We start from the raw sequence: 13,426 nt of genomic DNA on the forward strand, positions 1-13,426 counted from the left end.
AGTGCAGCCACTTTGGAAACTAGTTTGGTAGTTCCCCAAAATGCTAAACATAAGAGTTACCATATGCCCCAACAATTCCAATCCAAGGTATATACCTAAGAGAATTTAAAATGTGTTCATATAAAACTTTTACGTGGATATTCACAGCAGCATTATTCATAATGGTTAAAAGAAACAACTGGGGTGCCTGAGTGGCTCAGTTGGTTGCGTGTCTTGGTTTAGGCTCAGGTCATGATCTCAGGATGGTGGGATCCAGCCCCCCGCCCTCCCCCATCCGGATCTGCGCTCACCGGAGTCTGCTTCCCCCCTCCCTCTGCTCTCCCCGCCACACACCTTCTCTCTCCTCCGCTCTCAAAATAAATAAAAGCCTTTTTAAAAAAAGAAACAACTTCAATGTCAACTGAAGAATGGATCCAACTGAAGAATGGATCCATATAATGGAGTATTGTTTGGCAATAAAAAGGAATGCAGGACTGATACAAGCTACAGTGGTCGCACCTTGAATGCTTATGCTCAGTGAATTCTCTGGTATGTGAATTGTATCTCGATGAAGTTGTTTAAAAATCCTCCATTTAAGGAGCACCTCTCCATTTGCTAGATGGGGTGCGGCCCAATTCCTGAATCATTTAGTAGAGTCAATTAGATCTTCAAATTAACCCCCCTCCATTCTACAAATAAACCATGGCCCAGAAATAAGCACATTGCTTAAGATCACATAGCTACACTTCTGAGTTCATTCAAAACAAAAAAACACATTTCCAAACAGCAGCCTCACGATGGTGAAATGATTTTGGTTTTGTTTTGCTTTACCCTGGCATTCAGTCTTTCTGGATTCCTCTTTTACCTTGCCTGAGGAGCTCCTGGGTTCAGATCGGATCATGCAGAGATGAATCAATGGAGTGTAGTGGTTCTGAGCACAGGCCCAAGGAGGGCAGCCCTGGGGATTCCTGCCCTTCACCCTCTTTTCCTTCTGGGGGCATGTGCTCTTTTTCCTCCGAGGACCTGTGTGCAAGCTCCAGGAGAGCTGGCATTTTTTGTTCTGTTTACCTCTGTATCTGTGGCTGGGATGATCAATGGTGGTAGAAAGAATAAAAGGCAGTTCGGACCATGAATCAAGGGAGGGAGCTTTCCGACTTGGGTGCTGATAACACAGATGGAAATGCCTCAGGCTCGGGGGCACAGCATCGGATCTAGGAGATGACTGGGTATCTAAGTTACTTTTGGGGGGGACCTAGGAGAGGTTGGATATGCGTATCTAGAAGTATTCTTCTCAGAGTTCCACACCCAAATATGTAGGGGGACCACAGCGGTACCTCGACAGTGACAATGGCTCCTTCCTAGAGTGGAGGAGACAGTGGCAATCTGGAGAGATCATGCCCCGTCTCAAGGGGCAGCCATAGAGAAAGCAGGTATAGTGTCCAAAGATTTTTAGATTTTCCTGAAAAAACTGAAACCAAGGACTGCCATGTCCTTCTGGTCAACCGTCTCCGATTTCTGTTGCAACAGTCTAGGCTTGAGCCTTCCCTGGAGGCCTTGGGCATGTGTAGCGGTAGCAGACAATGTTGGCCGCCATCTTTCCTGAGGTTGCCGGGTAGAGTGGAACACGACAATTCTGGGGGGCTGGCTCCAGCTCAGTTCAGTCCCTTGGTTTTTAATGATCACATCAAAAAATAACGTTAAGTGTAAAAAGGTAGTTGCAAAATCGTACGTCTCACAGGATCCCACTGTTTTCACAGTATTTGAAGCATACAGCTAGAAAAATAACTGGAGGGAAGATACTCCTGACAATTAGAAGTGGTCGCCTCTGAGGAGTGAGATTATAAGGCACTTTCCCGTTGTAGTATACACTTGTGTTCACTTTATAGTGACCATATAAAAAAGAAAAACCAAGTTTCTGAAAAAAATTGAGATCTTTTCTAACAGAACTACGCAGGAACACACAGAAACGGGCCTGAAGAGCATATATACCAAACGAGTGAGCGGTCACCTCAGGAAAGGCACGGGCTTAGCATGGGTTGGCAGGTAAATGGGAAATTCAGTGTTGCTATCCTTCTGTATTATGTCAATCTTGTATAATATGTACTCCTGGGTTGTAGAAAATGTGAAAAACCTCAACGCCCCGTGCTCCAAGCCACCCATCTGCAAGGAAAAGAACAGCTCTCCCAGGTGGGAGGGAGGGGGAACCTTCATCGGGACGTGGACAGTATTGTCCTCTCTCATCCCTCCCTGACCCAAGCCCTCTCCCGTCCCCGCCCCCCATGACCCACACACACTGAAAGAGCAGCCAAGGGGCCTCATTGTAACACTCATTTTTATATAAATATCCGCAAGTCATGTTACAGAATAAGCCCCACCGGGGAAAAAAGTCAACGTTATGTTTTTGTTAAACTGACCCCTGCCTTCTAGGTTGGGCCCCAGCCTGGGGGCGCCTGCTGCTTTGGGAAGGCTGGGACTGCCGCCGAGAGGCTGCTGAAGAAGCTGCCTGTGTGGCCCACCCCCGGGCCGACCCCCTTCTTTGGTGTGTGGTACATGGTGACCTTCTCTGCCCACCCCCCCAGCCTAGGGCAGGGTTCTGGGGAACAGGGTTCTGGAGGGCAGGGCCCAGGAGTCCTGGGGGCACTTGGAAATGGGGTAGGGGTACTGAGCCACTAAGAGGTGGAGTCTGAAGCCTAGAGATTGAGCCTTTTGGGGATGGTGGCACACAGAGGTAACAGGAACAAGTAGGGGGGGGACCTGGGCTGTCAGCCAAGCAGGAAGCATTTGCCCTTCTTTCCAGCCTAGGTACCCAGGTCCCTTCCCCTGTTGCTCTGTCTCCTGCTGACTCCATATTCCCAGGGATAAGCCCTGGGTTCCTGCCTGTCCCCTCCCAGCTCTTCCCTCTACCATCCCCCCTCCCCCCCACAGAGAGGCCAGAGGCTAGGAACACAGCACCAGTCTGAGGATTTAATTAACCAGGAAGGGGGATTATTGGGAGGGGCACCCCTGTAAAAATGTACAAAAGGTCTGGGGGGCTATGTGGAAGGGGAGATAAATATGTACATGGAACCCCCCTTCCGTTAGCCCCTCCTCCCCCAGCCCGGAGAGGGCATGAGGACTTGGGTGGTAGGTGAAGGGGAGGGGGGGCACTTTGGCCTCTGGCTTAGTGAGCCCTTGGGGAGGCAGGCCAAGGGCCTAGGGGCCCTCAGAGGGGGCGATGGTGTACCTCAGAAGATCATGAGCTATGACCTCTGAAATGACCCCCACTCTCACCTCTCATGTACACACATACACACACACTCACACACACACCCCTCTCTCTAGAGGCTTGTGACCTCTACCCTCCCAGTGACCCCAGGGTCCATCTGACGCTTGATCTTGTGGGGGTTGGGGCTTCTGCTCCCAGGTTCCACGACCTCAGAAGTGGCTGGTGAGGTCATGACCTTTGCCCTCCAGCCCTGGCTTGAAACCTCAGCTCTAGGACCTTGTCAAAAGGAAAGGGGGGATGGAGCTTGGCCCCCGCCCCTCCCCTCCCCTCACCTGTCAGCCCGCGCGGGGCCGGGGGCCCTAGGTGGGGAACTCGGCCGGGGGGCGGGCACGAGTGGAGGTGGTGCCCCCAGAAGGGCTCCCGGGGGGGTCTTGCTGAGAAGGTGGGGGGTGCCCGGGGCCGCGGTGGGCGGCGGCGGAGGCGCCAGGCGGCTGTAGAGCAGGGGGTGGGCGGGCTCCAGACCGTAGAGGCGGGCGGCGGCCACGGCCCCGGGTCCAGTCAGCTCCTCGCCGGCCTCGTAGAAGCGGGGCGGCCTGGCCAGGCGAGGGGGCCCTGCCAACCAGGTTGGCTCCAGGAAGCCAGCGCAGCGCTCTGGGGGGCTAGGGCCCAGGAAGGGGGGTGGCCGGGGCCTCTCAAACAGCAGGTGAAGGCCCTGGGGCCCGGTGGTGGCGGCGGCAGCAGCGGCGGCAGCGGCAGCGGCGGCGGCAGCGNGCTGTCGTGGCGGCAGCGGCAGCGGCGGCAGCGGCGGCGGCAGCGGCGGCGGCAGCGGCAGCGGCGGCCTCCTCCTTCCGCTCCTCCTTCACCCGCACGGATTCCTTGGCCGGCCTGGCCCCCTCCTCGCCAGCCCGGGCCTTGGGAGTAGCGGGAGACACTCGGAGCTGGGGCCGGGAGAAGGGGAGGTCCCTGGGGAGAGAACGGAGGGCCTGCAGCGGTCCGAGCAGGCCGCGGGCGGCGCCGGGCGCAGGCAGCGCGGGCAGCGGGGAGGCCCACCTGTCTTTCTCCTCCTTGGTGATCGAGGGCTCCCTCCGCTCCACAGGCCGCTCCTTGTCTGAGCCTGGTGTCCGCGCGGCCTCAGGGGGCCGGACCCAGGCAGGAAAGGCCAGAGGACTGCGGTGCAGGCGGCCCCATGGGTCTGGGGGGGAGGCGAAGGCTGGTGGGGCCCCTGGGCTTTCTTTCTGGGCAAAGACGGCGCCGGAGTCTAGACAGAGGATGAAGCAGAGGGTGACAGGAGCCACGAGGAGGAGGAGGGCCCCACTCGGGGACCTCCCAGCCCAATGCCAGAGCCACCCGCCCGCCCGGCCCCCCAGGCACTCACTGAATGTAGGGCTGCCCAGGCCTCCAAAGGCCCCGTTGGAGAGGGCAGCCAAGGAGGCGAAGCTTGTGGGACGCCCAAAGGGATCTGCGGGAGAAAAGGGGGCCGGTCAGAACGCTGGGCAGCCGGCTCTGAGCAGGCACCAAGACTGGCAGGGAAGAGGCAGCTCAGCGCGCGGGCCCGGGAGCCCTCGGCCGCTGGGTCTTGGTTTTAACACCAGGGTGCTGAGCACTTCCCTGGGGCTCTCGAGACACTGAGCTTTGACATGCATCGTGTTGTGGAACCTGACAAACAACAAGCCCCACGGGGCAGACAGGACCACTCCCACTTAAAGATGACGAAACAGGCTCAGAGAGGTGAAGTGACTTGCCAACGGTCGGTCGGTCATCTAGCCAGTAAGTGGTACCCCCAACCCAGGGCCTCTCTGGCTCAAGAGATCAAGTCCTCACCCCACAATCCCCATACCAGCTCTACAGCAAGCCGTTCGCCTGAAGATCTCTGCTGGCTTCCTCCCACCTGACATGCAGGGCCCTTCCCGACCCAACCCTACGCTCATGCGCACAGCCGGTCCGAACAATTAACCCACGCCACTGCGGGAACACCTCACGCCTTCCTCTTCCAGGAACACCGTCCCCTATGCCATCAGGCTCGAGGCCCTCCTGTCTACCCAGACCCAGGTGAAATCGCCCCACAAAGCCCACCGAGACTGCTAGGAGCCGATGCCCACACAGCCTTCCTCCATCCTCCTCTCCCAAGTGGCGCACTCCCCCGACCACCGGCTATTCCAGAGACAGCATCTGAGCCGGCCGAGCCCGGCAATCACGCTGCCCTGCTCTAGCCCACGTCATAGGTGAGGAGATCAAGGCTCAGAGGGGTTAGAGTAACTCGTCCAAGGTCACAAACCAAGTGGCACCAGGCCTACCCCCATTCCGGCTGCCTCTCAGGTCTAATTTCCATCCCCCGCTGCAGAACTTCTGAAAGTCAGGGACCAGGCTGGGGTTGCCCATCATGCCCTTGGCTCTTACCAATGTGGGTGCTGGGGCTCAGAAAGGGTCCGTGGGCCCCGGGAGCTGCCGTGAAAGGGTTGGCTGCAGCGTGGACGGCACCTGGGGCAGAGAGGTGGGAGATTCTGGTGAGGCTGAGTGGGCGCAAGGTGGGCCTTGGGCTATAGACAGGGAACCTCAGGCCCCGAGAGGGCTGGCCAGACTCACCAGTCGCAGTGAAGAGGGAGGCGGCCGGGTGGGAGAGCTCCTGCCCAGGGGGCAGGGCCCCATAGGGCCCCGGAAGGCAGGGCAGGAGGTCGTTCCGAAAGTCAAGCTTGTGGGAGTCGCCCTGAATGGACAGGGAGAGGGGCGGTGAGTGAGGAGCCAGGTGAGGTCCCGCTCTTGCTCTCCACCCCTAGGTCCCCTCCAAGGGCTGGCTGGCGCCAAGATGGGGCTTGGGTGCCTAGCCTCCGCCTCTCTCACAGCCTTCTTGGACCACCCCCTCTAATTAGCCAGAGAACCTAGCGCTAACTGTGAAAGTGCTCAGGCAGTGACTGGGGACAGGAGGGGACGTTTCTGGCCAAGATTCGGCCAAGCTCTGCCAAGGCAGAGGCCCAGGGCTCAGGCCAGCCCACTCGCCCCAGCCCTCCAGCCCCAGTACCTTCATCTTTTCCTGGTGTCTCAGGATCATGTAAGCCACGCGCACGTGCATGGCACACCACTTCCCTGGTTTCTGCCGCCCCAGAAGGATAACCAAAGGGAAAGGGAAGGAAAGAACGTTCACTCATCACCCACTCCAGGCCTGGTCCTCAGCCCAGCCTTTCCACACAACATCCCCACTCATCATCCCTACAACTGAGGGATGACTAGGTTCATGTCACGGCCTAGGAAACTGAGGCTCAGAGAGATAAACGGTCTTGCCCAAGGTCCCACAGCCAGTTACGTCGGAACCCAAGCCTGTGGCATATAAGCCTTGCCCTTTCTGTCGTTCCACATCTGGCTGCCTCCACGTCTTGGGCTTCTCGCTCATTCCCAAGCAAGACCCGCCCTCAGCCAAACACCCTGACACCAGCCCCCAGCCTCATGCAGCCTGAGGGCCTCACCAAACTCACCCTCAAAGGCGGCCGGAAATGGTCGGGGATCTGGGGATGGCAAAGCAGACATTGGCGGCGATTCAGACCTGTTTACTGCCCTGGACACCTCACCTCCACAGTCCCTAATCCCCACCCAAACACTGGAGACCTTGTGTGGCTCCCTCACACCTTTCCCGCTTCTGGCGAGACTCCTTTCCCCATGTCTCCTGCTCTGGGCTTCTCCCTTCCAGCACTAAGTTCCTGAACCAGGCCCCAAGGACGTGCCCTGCTTAGAAGACTGGGGAGTGGGTTAGCAGGCAGGCAGGACAGGTTTCTCAACCAGAGAAGCTATCCTATTAACAGCTTTATGTCATGAGGCTCTGCTTAAGATTTCTCCACAAAAAAATCCTTTACTGCTGCTAGAAAACACTGCAAGGTATCTGGTCTAGTCTCCCCTTTAGGAAACACATCCTGTGCTCTTCCCGATGTTCCCAGAGCCACAGGCTCGAAGGCTGCTCCCTGTGCCACTTCACAAAGGGGCAGCTTATCTTTTCATTGTTTTATGGACAGGACTTCCTGGTATGATGTCATTTAAAAAAAAAAAAAGGATCTTGTAACTTAAAAAATTTGAAAACTCGTACAAAAACCACTGTCCTAGTAATCTTATTTCTGGGGCAACTTCATGAAATTCCTATTCTTCATGCCTGGGAAACCTTGTCATTTACAGAAATTCCCTCTCATCAGATTCTCAGGGATACCCCTGACCGTACGTTAAAGGGAAGGATCAGTGGTTCGATCTCAATCAACCCTGTTTTCCCTCAACAGATACTCTGGTTCCCCCAGGACCTGCCTCGGCCCCCCTCACCTGTGTCCCCTTTTGGGGAAGCCCGCTTGGCACTGGCCCCAGTCGTGGTGGCAGCTCGGGGTTCGTGCTCTGGGAAAGGGGAGTGGAGGGATCAGTCAGGAGAGCTGGCACCAGGCATAAAAGGGGTCTCAAACCGAGCTGGGGGCTGGGACAGGGAGGGAGCATGGCTCTGAAGAAAGCTGGGGCCACAAGGGGAGGGCGGGAGAATGGGCATGGCTTTGGGGAACGGAAGAAGGCGTGTGGATCTGGGGGAGGGGGTGTCTGGGTTTGTAGGGGTGGGAGGTGGTGGTGTTTGGAGTGGGAGCTCACCTTGGGCTGGAAGGCCCCCTGCAGGGAGCCAAAGGAGACAGCCGGCGGGAGGCCCGGAGGTAGGCCGGGCACTGCGGGAGGGAAGGCCGAGTACGGCTGTGGAGAGAAGGGGACTAGTCCAAGCTGGGGGTGGAGGTGCAGCCCACGTCTGGTCTGCCCATCAGTCCTCGGGCCTCCACCCTAAAACCCCCCAGGGAGCTCTCCCAGGCTCAAGGCTCTTGCTTCTGAAGCTGAAGACTGGACCCCAACAGTCAGGGCCACACACATTGGTGCATCCGTGCCCACACGCCACAGCACACACACACACACTCACATTATGCCGGAAAAGGCCTTCCATCTTTCCTGGATATTTCTCAAACTAGGGAAGAGAAGGGAAGAGTAAGCTGCCAGCCAGGGACCCAGGAACTTCCCCTGGAAGCCACACCCTCCCCCCAAGTCTCTGGGCCTCAACACTGGCCCAATGAGGAGCTCACCATATGGGGGCCGTGAGGTGGCAGCAGGCCCGGGGGATAAGGGGTGAAGTGCTGGTGGGTGTGCTGGTGGGTGTGCTGGTGCTGGTGGTTGTGCTGGTGGAACTGGAAGGCCAGGGGCCGGGCCGAGCCCCCTGCCCCCACCACCTCGGGGCCACCCTGGGCATTCAGGTAGCGAGAGTTCAGGTCCTGGCCGATCAGGTCCTGCTCTGTGGGAGGGGAGGGGGAGAAGGCTTTAACGTCTGTCGCCACCAGGTCAGCCTCCTTGGGCCCAGGTGACTGGCCTTCCCTTCTGGCCTTGAGGCACTCCCTCTTCAAGCCCTGATGTCTGTTGAGGTGCAGGTGCCCCAAAGCCGACTGGGCCCAAGCCCGGGGCCATGGCCCCCCGCCACCCACCCCCGGCCAGGACCCCAAACTCACCAGAAAGGGCGTTAGCAGCTGAGGCCCCAGGGTGCCCTGGCACCTGCAGCAGGGGTGGGGGTGGGGGCAGAGTGGGGCCAGGGGAGAACAAGGAGGGGTGGNGGTGGGTGAGCTGCGCGGACGAGGAGGAGGCAGATGAGGAGGAAGAGGACGAAGAGGATGATGAGGGGGGAGGCTGAGCCACGGGAGGGGCCGGGGCCTTGGGGGGCGGCCGTGAAGAGCTGGGGAGAGAAGTGGGGAGATGAGTGAGGGGTTGGGAGGTGCCAGCTCTGACGGGAGGGGGTCAGAAGCCTGGGCGATACCTTGACCCTGGTTCTCCAACATGGAAGGTGGTAGAACCCGGCCCGCAGGACCCCCGCCCCCGCCCAGGGAGCCCATCCTCAGGCGGAGGTACCCCCCACACCCGGCAACCCCCTCTCTTTCCCTCTCCAGGTCTCTTCCACACAGCTGCCTCGGACGTCTCTGGCCACATGACTTGCCCTTTCCTGACTCAACTGCAGCACGAAACACGCCACTCACTTGGACGCTTCATCACAACAGGCCACCTGGGTTCCCACCCTAAGACAGTGGAAGCAGCACCTCGCTGGCCTGGCCTAGGAGTCAGGCGACCTGAATTCTAGGCCCGTCTCTCCATTAACACCCTGGGTGACCTTGAGCAAGTCACTGCCCCTCTCTGAGCCTTAGTTTTCTCAAGAACAAGAACGAGGACGGTAACGATGGCAATAATAGAGACGGCACCGGTAATAGTAATGGCATCAGCGATGTTACCCTTCAGCGAGCACTTACGGGAGGCCAAGTGCTGGTGCCTGCCTGACACGCTAATCCACATCTCCACCATGTCACACCACCTTCCCGACTGCTGCTGCAGCCACGGAGCCACCTGTACCGTTTCCTTCTTTCTTTCACTTAACTCAGTTTCTTGCTTTTTGACTTAGCCTCGCCCGAGCAATACGTGTGAAGTCAAAGGGTTGAGGTACTAATCATGTTTTTCTACAGCCCGTTAACAGCTACAAAAATCTGCCCCCGGAACCGCTGAAATTATCTTGCATATCGCTAACGATGCACGTGCACGCTTTGGGAAACACTGCATGAACTCGTCATCGATCCTCTCAACAGCTTTACCAGGATAAAGGTACCAGTACCATTTCTTTTGTACAGAAAGAGAAAATTGAGGCTCAGAGAGATTAAGGGACTTGTCCAAAATCACATAGCCACCGGAAGTGACCGAGCAAGAATTTGAACCAGGTCTGACACCAAAGCCAGCACCCTTCATCATCATGTCAGCATTTCCCAAAGTATGTTCCGAAGAACACTGTTCCTAGCAGATGTGCCTTGCGCAAAGGTCTCAGCAGCACATAAAGTTGGGAAACGGCACAAAGTGGACTTCCCTGCGCGGGAATGTCGGATGAAACGGTTCTGGTAAGTCCTGCGAGCAAGTAATCACTTTATGTTTGTTTCACCCAGTGTCTCTCAAGCTTTTCAGCCTCAGAATCCTTTTTTCAAGTCACATCCCACAGGTACCATCCCATGTCCCAACCACAGAATGCAGGGGTTGGCGCCAAAGTGACCAGGTCCTTCCAGACCAGACCAAACCCCTGGACCACTCACCTGCCAGTGCTGAGGTCCAGGCTGCTGCCATAGGGAGAAGTGCGGAGGCCGAAGGGCGAGACCCGAAGCTGCAGCTGGGGCTGGGGTGGGGGTGGCAGACTGGGGGCGGCCGGCAGGGGTGCAGGGGGTGAGACAGGAGGCCGAGGGGCCGGTGGAGGCGGTGGTTCCTTCGGGGGGAAAGGCACTAGCAGCGGGTCGGGCCCTGGGGGCTGTTCCTGGCTCCGCTCCAGGCCCGACACTTTAGGGACTACGGAGAGTTTTGCTTCACAGTTCCCATTGAAGGCGCCGTGGGGGCCCGAGGCTGTGAGGACAGGACAGCAGACGTATTCAGTTGAGGCCCATACTCACCCAATTTCCCTCCCTTGTCTCCAGCCCCAGCCCTTGAGACCAACCTTTGCTGGTTGAGACAGTAAAGGATGGGTCGAGGTCATCATCGGAGACCTGGGGAAGAAGGGTAGGGACAGGGTCAGGTTCTGGTCAGGCGAGGCTCTCACCCAGGAAGGCTACCAGCTCCCAGAGCCTGCTAGGAAGTGGCAGTGTGGCAAGTCTATTCCAGGAGCTTAGCTGAAATCCAGCAAAGACTGTGGGCTCCAGGGGGCCTATGCTTGGGGAAAAGGATAGAATAGCTGAGCCTGAGAATTTGATAGGCCAGGAGGACTGAACTGAGGCAGCACTTACGTAACAGAGAAGTAGGCACATCAAAGCCAAAATGTCACTTATAACTGCCGGCCCACACGCCTACCTGACTTACAGATCTGTTTGGCCCACAAGTGTCAGCAAAAACCTTTTAAACTAATTGCTGATATTTACAAATCCAGGAATTCCTCATAAAAACTCAGAGTTGCAGGTTCTCTTAAGAATTGGCTCCTATTCTTGCATGGCAACAATCAGCTAGAACTAGACAGTGGTCACCTCCTTTAGACAGACAAGAACTCTGGTTCACCACAGTCTCTGTCCAGCCAACTTTTTAGACTAAAACAAGACACATATCTGTATCAGAGAATACAAATTTAGTTAGTTACAGGAGTAAAGCAGGGGCTGCTAGAATACATTATTTCAAAACAAGCAAATCCAATCCGGTAATAAACTGAAATATAACTTTATAAGACATGTTCTTACACTGACCACAATGGTTTAGTGTCCTCGCTGCCACGATCGTGGTCTCTGCTCAGATTCTAATCTGTGAGAGCACACTAACAGCTAGCAGGAATGAGCAGCTCAGTTTGACAGCCACCCCAAATTTCTGCGGAGAGCCACTGGTATCTCCAAGGGCTTTGGAAAAGATGGTACACCAAGGCATAGGCTTTCTAGTCTTTGGTCAACTGCTTCTAGTTACCAAAGAAAAAAAGTCATTTACCCATTCAATATGCTCCCCCCAGTCCTATCATGGCTCGCCCTAACCTATGCTCCCCACTCAAGAGGCTCTGCCCTGTCTGCTGCACGTAGGAGACCTCTTACGACACTGCCCACCCAACAAGTTCTAGCCCGACTCACCCTCTCGTCCAGATCGCTTTCTGCATCACACTGGGGAAAAGGAAAGACAGAGGTGTCACAAGAAGGAAGAAGAGTGGGGCCCAAGGGAGAGAGGGGACTTTCAGAGAGGAATTGAGAGGGGAGGGGCCAGTACAGGTGGAGAGCACTTACTATGTATCCAGCTTCCAGAGAATGACGGGAGGAGGCCTGAGAAAGACCAGAGTCCAGAGGTAAGGAAGGCTGACTGGTGAGGCCTTTGGATAAAGTCTAAACTCCCCAGCAAGGGACTGAAGGTCCCTCACAACGCACTCTCAGTCTCTTTCTAGCTGCTTCTCCTGCTATGGCCCACCCCTGTTGCCAACGCTCTCACCCTTTTCTGAATATATTCTCACATCTCTGTGCTTTTGCTCAAAACAACTTTGCCCGTTTCTCCTCTTAGCAAACTTATGACTATCCTTCAAGGCCTGACTAAGACATCCTAGGGGGCTTTCCCTAACCACAACCTCCTCCCATCCCCCAGGCAGAATGAGTGGCTTCCTCATGTGGGTTTCTGTAGCATCTCTCCCAGATCTCTGCCTTCCGTAGCTTCTCAGGTTTTGATCTAGGTATTTGCTCAGATTGTTTCTTTCTTGCTAGACCGCTATTGCCTGGAGAGATCTGAGACCATATCTAATTCATTTAGGATTCCATTAAGTCTTTTTGATACATCTCTGAATAATCAACATGTTTGAAATACACATAGCCAGCCAAGGGCAGAAAAGCCTGACTGTGGGCATGTCTCTGTCAGACCTGGATTGAGGTGCGAGGGCTCAAATTTGCTCTGCCTTCTTCTCGGCCATTAGAGAGTAAAATCACTGTTTACGATAGGCAATAGCATTGCTGATGGAAAACAAGTCTACGTGAAGGGCATTCTGTCCAGAGTTTTAAAGGACAAGGATCTATGACAAGCTCACCTCTTTCCTTCTCCGCTTATTGGGCCATTTTCGGGCCCGATCCCCAGAGGGCCGGCCAGGCTCCCGATCAGAGCTGTCCCCTGGCTCCCCAGTGGCCCCACTGGAACCCCCCCTCTTCCGCTTCCCAGAATGCTTCAGCCGATGTTCCAGTCGCTCTGGAGGCTGAAGAGATGCATCCTTCTGTGGAGGAGGAGGTGGGACTAAAGTAGATGGAGAAAGGAAAGCTCCCGACCTCTCTAGGGGTGACCAGGCTACCAAAGTGGCTCTCAGGCCGGGTAACCTGGCTGGTCCCTGGAGACTAACTCTACCTCCTCCCACCCCAGGGTGGGGCAGAGGCCTGGCCAGAGAAGCCGGTTGCTCTGGTTTGGGGTGCCAGCATTCCCCCCTCAACTCCACCCACTCCAGGCACCATACCCTTCTCTCTGCCCCTCTGAAGCCCCCAAAGGTCCCCAGCTCCATCAGGCCCCACCTGCAAGGCCTCAAGGCTGGCGAAGCTGGCGATGGCGAAGCCATCGATCAAGTCCTCCTCCTCTTCTTCCTCTTCCTCAGGCTCCTCCTCGGCCTCCCCGTCGTCTGCGCCCCCCTCCTCCTCCTCCTCCTCCTCTTCCTCCCCGCGGCTGCCCGAGCCGGCAGGCCGCTTCCGAGCTCGGGGTCGCGGAGGCCTGGGACGGGGCCGCCGTCGTCTCGGGCCTCCGGGCCGCTCTCCGGACGAAGCT

The 13,426-nt window shown here is 56.6% G+C and overlaps 1 protein-coding gene across 1 annotated transcript in view; it reads right to left on the reverse strand.

The window, feature by feature from the left end:
• Positions 1–2,293: 2,293 nt before the first annotated feature.
• Positions 2,294–13,426, reverse strand: part of FBRS (fibrosin) — a 13,614-nt gene continuing 2,481 nt past the window's right edge. Inside the window, exons 2-20 of the mRNA XM_034669554.1 lie at positions 13,180–13,424; positions 12,711–12,890; positions 11,929–11,964; positions 11,779–11,808; positions 10,677–10,725; positions 10,285–10,585; positions 8,677–8,897; positions 8,260–8,465; positions 8,100–8,144; positions 7,787–7,882; positions 7,478–7,546; positions 6,652–6,681; positions 6,201–6,272; positions 5,768–5,888; positions 5,582–5,662; positions 4,560–4,643; positions 4,235–4,442; positions 3,980–4,147; positions 2,294–3,933 (exon numbers count right to left, since the gene is read on the reverse strand). Coding sequence (XP_034525445.1) covers positions 3,513–3,933; positions 3,980–4,147; positions 4,235–4,442; positions 4,560–4,643; positions 5,582–5,662; positions 5,768–5,888; positions 6,201–6,272; positions 6,652–6,681; positions 7,478–7,546; positions 7,787–7,882; positions 8,100–8,144; positions 8,260–8,465; positions 8,677–8,897; positions 10,285–10,585; positions 10,677–10,725; positions 11,779–11,808; positions 11,929–11,964; positions 12,711–12,890; positions 13,180–13,424 — 2,663 coding nt within the window. The 3' untranslated portion in view covers positions 2,294–3,512. The remainder of the gene's footprint in view (positions 3,934–3,979; positions 4,148–4,234; positions 4,443–4,559; positions 4,644–5,581; positions 5,663–5,767; positions 5,889–6,200; positions 6,273–6,651; positions 6,682–7,477; positions 7,547–7,786; positions 7,883–8,099; positions 8,145–8,259; positions 8,466–8,676; positions 8,898–10,284; positions 10,586–10,676; positions 10,726–11,778; positions 11,809–11,928; positions 11,965–12,710; positions 12,891–13,179; positions 13,425–13,426) is intronic.

Source organism: Ailuropoda melanoleuca, chromosome 10, assembly GCF_002007445.2.
Source record: "Ailuropoda melanoleuca isolate Jingjing chromosome 10, ASM200744v2, whole genome shotgun sequence".
In the NCBI taxonomy this organism is placed as follows: domain Eukaryota; kingdom Metazoa; phylum Chordata; class Mammalia; order Carnivora; family Ursidae; genus Ailuropoda; species Ailuropoda melanoleuca.